A 9,521-nucleotide genomic window follows, 5' to 3' on the forward strand; every position below is an offset into this window, starting at 1 on the left:
GCTCTTCTTCTTCCTCGACAGGCACAAAAGAGCATTTGCTTCTCGGTTCTTCCTCTTCAAATAGTAAAGCAAAAGTTTCAACACAGCAATGGGAACTCCACCCAGTCACTAAAAAAACCCAAACTTTAATCAGACCACGAGAGCGAAAGAATAACTTTCCAACCCACCTGCACTTTGAATCTGACAAATCATCTTGAGTTATGGGAGCTGAACCTTTGCAGTAGAAGGTTGAAGTGCCTTGCACAAGGACACAAAGACTAAAACAAGCAGAGCAAAGATTTGAACTACAGGATGAAGTCCTGTCACTGTAAAAGGAACAGAAGCGTCTTCACAGGATGTAAATATGAGATACAGTGAATAATGGACAACATAAAAAAAACTAAAATATTCCTTGTAAATTTTCCAGATCAACTTGTTCTTACTGCTCTGAGCTGGGCTCTCATAACACCTGAGCTGTTCCACAGACTGATCGACTCCATGTCACGCCACATTGCTCCAGTAATCTGGGCAAAAGGAGCCCCAACTATCCACTGAGTGCTGTACATGTTCATACTTTTCATGTTAATACTTTATAGTTTTTCAGCATTTCTAAAAATCATTTTTTGTATTGGTCTTAAGTAATATTCTAATTTTCTGAGATAGTGAATTTGGGTTTTTCATTAGTTGTGAGTTATAATAATCAACATTAAAAGAAAAAAAATTGAAATGAATCAATCTGCATGTAATGAATGAATATAATATTCAAGTTTCACTTTTTCAGCAGAATGTCTTTTTGAAATGAACTTGACATATAATGATCCATGAACAACTTTTCAACACTAATGACTATTTCTTGAAACCGGATAATTTCTTCTGAGTAGTAGTTGATATCGCATGATTGCAGAGTGCTAATTGTCAGCATTAGGCCTCCATCCATTGCTCATATTCCAAAGAGCGTTGTCCATCTCCATTAGTTATGATTAACTTGGATAAATTGTTCTCAAGGGATATAAAAGTGCCCTGTGCCATATTTCAGAAAAGATCAATGTGTGACAAATATTGGACTATAACTCACTGAAATGTATTTCTTGAAATAGGAAATTTTAATTGCCCATCATGTTTTAAATATTTTTCAGAACTGCTGGCTGGATAGTAATTCAAAGTCAATAAAATACAAACTAAATGTAATTATGTAGTTGGATGAAATATGCACCTGTACCTGAGCTACCTTAACAGTCTGTGTAAATCAATCTGGGATGACACTAGTGTAGAGAATGATGTATGGCTTACTAAAGCTAATGCACACAAAGAGGAACTAAATGTGGAACTTGTATGTTTTTATTAACATCTGCTATTTTGTACCAGCTGGAACAGAATCTATCAGCGCCTCCTGGGCTCCTTTGGCAACAAAGAAAAATGCAATAATAGAAGTTCCTAAAGAGGATCAGTAAAGTGTGAAACTGCATTGTTCTAAATGACAACCAATGTCAACATGTGTTTTAGCAAAAAAACAATTTTAAATCTTTTGCTGTGTTTATGCACATTGTAGAGTATCTAATGAATAATCCAATGTATTTGTGAGTCATTCGAATGAATGCGGCACAAGCTTGTTTCTCAACTACCTGAGCTGATAACAGTACAATGCAGAGTTTACAATTGAGGAATATAGATGGAAAGCAATCAAATGAAAAACTTCAAAAAACAAATAATGGACCCATATCAAATCAAGTCAATGGCATAAGCAGCAACAAGGCAACATTGACAAACATGATGATAAAGTGGTTTTTCTCAGCTGTGTTCCTAAAATGGCATCAGCTAGAGATAAGTATTACATACTGTATTGGTTGAGATCCTGAAATATCTCCAACTGTGAAACCAAACAATCAAATTGGCCCCCTGGCCAGCAAGTTCTGACTTTACAGCATTTGCTGTTAAAAAGAAAAGGTCAGCATCCAATGAAGCAGTAATACCTAAAGACAACCCACCGAGTGTCGCACTGGCACCCTGAAGATACCTGCTGCTGTTCCAAAAATACACCAACAAAACAACAACAACAAAGAAAAAAACAAATAAAACAAAACAAAAAATAAAAAACAAGTTTGTTTGATAAAAAAATCTATTTCAACTTCACTAAAAAAACAACATTATTATATTATGGTTTTAAAAACTGCAGCCATACTTGAGGAATTAGAATAGCTTAAAAATGACTCAATGGAAGTAAATAAATAATTGAAATAAATCTAAAGCTAAAATCCTTTGAAACAGGCTTATGTTTCACTAGTCAATTGGTTTCATTTTCTTTGCGCTCTGGCTCCCCCTTCAGGCTGATGAAAAAAATGCATGTGCATTTCAATATTATATTCTCTAATGGCACAACTTTCATACAACCGCAAAAGACCAAAGTATAGATTTGATATAAATTATATTAGTTTACTATTCAAGCAGACAGTTGAAGACAGTCAAATGCTGACACTCTAAAGAGTTGGATCCTAATGTGCTATGGCTAGCTCATAATATTTAGGGAGTGGCTCCATACAGCTGCAATTTAATAATAACATTTCTTACAGTGTTGAACAAATTGGCAAAACATCACATGTAAATAAACATAAACAATTATACATAGACATGGAGATAAAACCGCATGGATTCTCACCCTGTCTTTTATGTAATCAAAGGAAAATCATGTGTTCGGAGAACTACTATTCAGGCTCATTCAAAAAGCCCAAAATTGTGTTCATAATGAAGAAACTGATCATTTATTGTTGCATGAGGCAAAGCACTAAGTACAAGAATTTCATCTGAATTTCAAATATTTTGAAATCCAACATAAATTATTTAATTTGCAACCTGTATGTGAATAATTTTTATGATCTTCACCGTACATAGAAACTTCAGGAAGTGAACATTGTTTGCTTTGATTAAAAGATTAAATTGTTTGTATTTAGGGTGCACTAAGGCGTGCTTCTTTCTCAGTGGGAATGAGTGAAACTGTTTGAACAAACGGATGTGAAACCACAGGAGGAAGTTGACAAGAAAGAAAGCACTGTATTTATACAGCAGGTGTTTAACATAGGAGTGCAAAGCTAAGTTTAAAAATAAAAGATAGTATTCAGCTGTTTTGGGCTCACAAAGCTTTTATTTCTATGTGATTTACTTAGATTTGGGTGACTATTCAATTCATAAAAAAATGAGCCAAGAAGGCAACATTTTTTTTAAATCAAAGACCACCTTAGATTGGTAAAAAATTATTTTCTCTTAGATTATTATTTTTTGTGCATATATGCATGAAAGGCTTTGAGGTCCACAAGGCATTAGATCTTTTTTTCTTCCATCTAAGCCTTGCTTCATAGGAGGAGAGGAAAAAAAAAAGAGAAGGGTGGAACCATAGTTTCAGAAAATACAATCAGTTGCTTTAGAGGAAGCTTCGGATGGCATCAGATGGCATCAATGTGCTGCTATTTAGACTGCAACTTCCTGCACTTTCTTATCATTCAAGACCAAGAAGAGTGAACAAGAACTTACTTTCTGGCTGGTTTTTGGTTAAAATTAACGTGTAAGTTAAAACTTATTTTATATTTACCCAATAATATTGAGCTGCTACTACGATGTTAATTCATTTTTGGTGTTTTGATATGCACTTGTATGTAAATGCTGTACAAATAAACCATATCTCCCAAACCAAACAGGGACAGGGAGATGCATATTGTGCCACTGAAAGAAGCTGCTTTATGAGGGCATTTGCTTAGGCAAACCTGGTCTGTTTTGTTGTTTGTCTAAGCAAACTGGGTAAAGCTCATAACTTTCCACAGTTACGGGTAAGCTTTCAACAGGAAACCTCTAAAACCTCCTACTAAGCAAATTACTTTTGTTCATGACTAACACAGAGTTTCGGCTTCAGCGTTTCTCCATTTTGTGCAACTTTAACCGTCTTCCCTTGTAACTGTCACATAAAGATTAAGAATTTGCTGACAGTGGAAACTGTGGAAAGAGCACATGGACTGGACTTCCAGATAGTATTTTGAATTTTTACCTTTAGATCTTGAAACTGACTGGTTAAGTGAGCCGGGGTTTGAGCGACAGAAAGTTGTTGAACTAGTGTCTGAGAACCCAAAAGAATACCTTACTTGTCGAGACTGCGCCGCAGAGATTCAATTGCCAGATTGTTCTTACATGACAGCATTAACTGAGATTCTAGTCTAAGCAACTATTACAGAAGCCAAATAATTTTTCAAAAAGGTTTATTTGAGGAAGTGCCAGAAGTGAGGTTACAGTCCAGGCAAGCACTAAAGAGACAAGGTAAGTGGTTATTATTGTTTTGCTGAGATGATTTGGTGGTAGATTTTGAGATGCAGAAGGAGGGAAGGTTCCTTAATGTATCACTGATGAATGTCATTGATTGCTTTCTCTTCTTGCCACCTTTCCTAAGCAATGTATCAAATACTTTCTATATGTGCCAATCAGTTGCATGCTGTGTGGTCAAATGAGGATGTTGCTGGTGTTTCTTCCTTATTGTGATTAAACATAAAATTGTCCCTATATAATCTCCTATATATATTGTTCCTTTATTCTCCTAGGAAAACAGGACAGGGTTAAAAATGTTCAGTTTCCAGCAAGGTATTTTGTTTTCACCACTTTAGTCAGAACATGTGCTCAGTTTTTTTCTTTTCTTCAGCTCCTGCTGTTTTTGAACAAATTTTGTCACAACATATGAAACCCCTCTGTCAAACAAATCAAGGCAGTTCACATATAATTTAAAAGTTCAAAAGAAAGCTGTTCCAGTGGCACGAGAAGATTTTCACAAATTATGTTAAGATGAGTTTGTTTTAGCTTGTTTGCTCCTCCTGTGCGTACAACATGATAAAGTTCTGTGGTTTTAATCATTGTGCTTCAGTTAGTGGCTCAATCAGGAATATTTGTTTTATAGGTGGGATTTCTGAAGATGGAAAAAGGATCCTACCCACAAGAATCAGCTCCTCCATACCCTGGCCCTCCCATGGAATATGGCCAGCCAGCGATGTATGCTCCACCGGCCTATTCCACTCAACCAGGTTTCCCCGCTCAGCCAGGTTTCCCCGCTCAGCCAGGCTATCCCGTTCAACAAGGCGTCTCTGCTCAATCAGGTTTCCCCGCTCAACCAGGTTTCCCCGCTCAACCAGGTTTCCCCGCTCAGCAAGGAGTCTCTGCTCAACCAGGTTTTTCAGCTGTTCCTACTGGTAAGTGATCATTTATTATTTTTTTTCAGTTTAGCAGAAACAAATTCTGTTTAGCCAAACATTATATATATAAAGATTTATACATCTAAATTATGTTAAAAATTAATTGTTCCTTGTTTTGCTGAACCGTTTCTGTCCTCTCACAGACGTTGCTTTACCTATTCATGGATGTGTCTGCATCCATCTTCCTGAATGCAGACACATCCAGGAACATGCTGCTGAATGAGAAACATTTACTTCCCTCTTGCTGTGTGTCAAAACAAAAGTGTGCAGAACTTTCTACTATAGGCCAGTTTAGCTTAGATCAAACGCCATACTCACATGGTGACATGTTGGGAATCTTGTAAATCCATTTTCTTCCTTAGAAAATCCAGAGTTGGACTGTTTTTCTCAGTGGCTTTGGTGCATTTCGTGAATCATGTGCCAAACATTAAGTGCATTTCTAAAAACTATTTGTGCAAAACTGCACGGGTTACCTTCAAATTCCAGTTTCTCTCACAAAGTCCTTAGTTCATCTCTCAAAATTAATTGTCTGTATCATTAAACATGTCAGTGCCTCAGAATGTCAAGTACTTGTTTCATTTGACTAAAACAGTCAAATTCATTAGTCATGTTGTCAATATGACTGCATACTCTGGAGAGATATTTGAATGTAAACTGTGGCTAATCTTTTGATGACAAGAACTGTCATCAAAAATGGTGGGAGATCAGTGGCTAGAGACTTGACAAGACTCATGTTTATGCTTTTTACTGTAATTTGTTGACAGACAAATCCATTATGATAAAGAAAGCAGACCAAAAAGAAAAAAATAAACAAACTAGAAGTAGCAATAGGAACTGTTGGAGTCCATTCATTTCTCTCTCTGTGCACCACCCAGGTTTGTCAACCAGTTTCAGACCCGACTAGAGCCCCTCGGTGCAAATTACCTTGAGAAACAATGAGATTTAGTTATATATTTATATTTATATATATATATATATATATATATAATATATATATATATATATATATATATATATATATATATATATATATATATATATATATATATATATATATATATATATATATATATATATATATATATATATATATATATATATGGCTGATATCAGTAAATCCTACCAATGGCTGGAAAAAGCTGGACTCAAGGACAGCACAGAGGCCCTCATCCTGGCCGCCCAGGAACAGGCCCTAAACACCAGAGCAATAGAGGCCCAGATCTACCACACCAGACAAGACCCAAGGTGTAGGTTGTGCAAGGAGGCCCCTGAGACAATCCAGCACATAACAGCAGGGTGCAAGATACTGGCAGGGAAAGCGTACATGGAGCGACATAACCAAGTGGCAGGCATAGTGTACAGAAACATCTGTGCAGAATATGGACTGGAAACCCCGAGATCAAAGTGGGAAACACCCCCAAAGGTGGTGGAGAACGCCAGAGCTAAGATCCTGTGGGACTTCCAGATCCAGACAGACAAAATGGTAATGGCGAACCAACCAGACATTGTCGTAGTGGATAAAAATCAGAGGAAAGCCGTTGTGGTAGATGTAGCAATACCAAGTGATTGCAACATCAGGAAAAAGGAGCACGAGAAACTGGAGAAATACCAGGGCCTCAGGGAAGAACTGGAGAGGGCCTGGAAGGTGAAGACCACAGTGGTGCCTGTGGTCATCGGGGCCCTCGGGGCAGTAACCCCCAAACTGGAGCAGTGGCTACAACAGATCCCAGGAACAACATCAGACATCTCAGTCCAGAAATGTGCAGTCCTTGGCACAGCCAAGATACTGCGCAGGACCCTCAAGCTCCCAGGCCTCTGGTAGAGGACCCGAGCTCAGAGGATAAGAACCACCCCCGGTGGGTGAGAAGGGAATAAAAAAAAAAAAAAAAAATATATATATATATTATATATATATATATATATAATATATATATATATATATATATATATATATATATATATATATATATATATATATATATATATATATATATATATATATATATATATATATATATATATATATATATATATATATATATATATATATATATATATATATATAAAAACTGGCTTGAATGCCGAAAAATGATCAAAGGTTGCAAGTCATACATGTCTTACAAATGGAACAGATACAGAGTTACATTCACCTTCCAGCACTGTGGGAACACTTAGCTCACCTTATGGATGAAACCCAGAGAGGCAAAGATTGTAGCAAGAATTTAACTTTTTATTCTTGTCTGCAATCTGTACCCTCCCGACAGTTTCTGCAGTAACATGGTGTTTTGTTCTGACTATATACTTGCCAGCTAATGACTCATGTGATGCGTCTCTGAGCTATTTCAGAAAATTGGTTGATCATTGGTTGATCTAATGCTTCACACATTTACCTACACTGAAGAAACTAAGATTTCACTTGGGAGCAATTTACCAATTTATGTCACATTTAGTCTAATCAAGTCTAATCAGAATATATAAAAATATCCTTGCAATGTATCAACCACCCGTTCAAGCTTTTTGCATGTTAAGACTTATACAGTGAAATTATGTTTAAATCTTGTGGAGAAAGAAATAATTCAAACAGGGACCAATGTGTGATAAGAGACTGAAATTGTCAGAAATATCAGAAAACTGTACATAATCACTTGCATGATGTTCAAAAGCATTTGCAACTTGCTGAGGGGAACAGGAAATTGCTTTTTTGATGTGCACAAGTGACAACATGATTTGAAAATTTAACTATTTGAATTTTCTCAGAAAAATGCAACACAGTGGCTGAGAAAAACTGCAGAATAAATTTATGGACACAAAAAATGGTCATTGATATTGTAGTGAAGATGCAGATTTTTGTGTGAATCCACTAGAGGTCAGGATTTCTCCTTGGTGTGTACAAGTCCAAAATCTACCAAGTCTGTAGATTTGACAGATTCTCTGCAGAATCATCACAGACTCTCTCCAAAACGTATGAACATGAGTAATAATTGAGCAGTCATATTTGACCATTTATATTTGTGTACATACGTAATTACACACAGTTTGCGCACAATTTGTACAAATCACTTAATGTCAAATTATTCTATAATACATCATCTTCTACATTTTTAAACAATTTATTTAAATATTTTCTAAGCTTCTTTTTCTGCTTCTAAAGAAAATCAATCCTTGTTATCTTAGAGCAGAAGGCAAAGGACAAATTAAACCACACATGTAACAACAAACTTCATAGAATCCTTGAATCATTTTGAAACAATATGTAAAATTTTTGTTTTTAATTTCAATGTGTTTTGTATATTTCAGTAACTCACGTGACAATATCAACTGGTCTATATGACGCTCCGGGACAGACCTTTTGTCCCCACTGCCAGGAAACTGTGGTCACCCTAACGGAGCCAGAGCCAGGATTATTGACCTGGCTTGTTTGTGGAGGATTGTGCTTTGTGGGGTAAAAACCTACAGCATATTCAACATCTTAAAGGAGCACATAAAAGTCAAATTTCATTCGAATGTAAATAACCACAGTTGCATAAAATCTGACAGAATCCAATCTCCATTTCCCCCTACAGGTGCTGGCTGTGCTGCTGTATCCCATTCTGCCTCGATTCCTGTAATGACGTGAAGCATCGTTGTCCAAGATGCCATCATGTGATCTACATATACAAGAGGATGTGAAACTAGTCCCACAAGAAACTCAAAAAATAAGAGTTAACATTTAGGTCTCACATGTCTTATACTGGAAATGCCAATTCTTCTTTTTTTTTTTTTTTATAATTTTTTGTTTTTTGTCAAGTTGTATGAAATTGTTTTTCTGCTGAAATTAAAACAAGAAACACTCATATTAAACAACCAAGCATACACAGAGGCAAACAAAATGGGAATTTGGAGTATCCACTTGACCTAACGATCATATTTTTGGACTGTGGGAGGAAGTCGGAGCACTCAGAGGGAACAAAGTTGTGCTTGGAGGTGAACATGTAGACTCCATGCAAACAGACCCATTGCAAGGATTCAAACTTTTGACCTTCTTGCTGTCAGGGAACAGTAATACATACTGTACTGTGAAGCCATTATCCCAATAATGCCTTGAAATAATGGTTGTGTACAAGCCTATTGCCAGCAATATAAAACATATTTAAATGCCTGAATTCACACTCTGGAACCATAAGGGCTAATTCCATTATATTCTAAATGTAAATAGACTATTCCTTTTATTTGGTTTGAGAAAACCTTTGCTTCCTCACCCATCTTTTCTCACTCTCCATGTATGTATTTACGATTATTAATAGTCCTGTTCATGTCATGACTAAATAAAGCATCAAATACATAGAA

General features: G+C 36.2%; 1 protein-coding gene across 1 annotated transcript; it reads left to right on the forward strand.

Moving 5' to 3' along the window:
• The first annotated feature begins 3,407 nt into the window (after positions 1 to 3,407).
• Positions 3,408 to 9,521, forward strand: LOC129363246 (cell death-inducing p53-target protein 1 homolog). The gene is made up of 4 exons (XM_055035223.1): positions 3,408 to 3,532; positions 4,904 to 5,192; positions 8,493 to 8,637; positions 8,759 to 9,521. The coding sequence occupies exons 2-4, from the start codon at positions 4,919 to 4,921 to the stop codon at positions 8,862 to 8,864; spliced, it is 525 nt and encodes a 174-aa protein (XP_054891198.1). The 5' UTR covers positions 3,408 to 3,532; positions 4,904 to 4,918; the 3' UTR covers positions 8,865 to 9,521.

Source organism: Poeciliopsis prolifica, unplaced genomic scaffold (genome assembly GCF_027474105.1).
Source record: "Poeciliopsis prolifica strain line A6 unplaced genomic scaffold, Auburn_PproV2 SCAFFOLD010, whole genome shotgun sequence".
NCBI classification, from domain to species: Eukaryota; Metazoa; Chordata; class Actinopteri; order Cyprinodontiformes; family Poeciliidae; genus Poeciliopsis; species Poeciliopsis prolifica.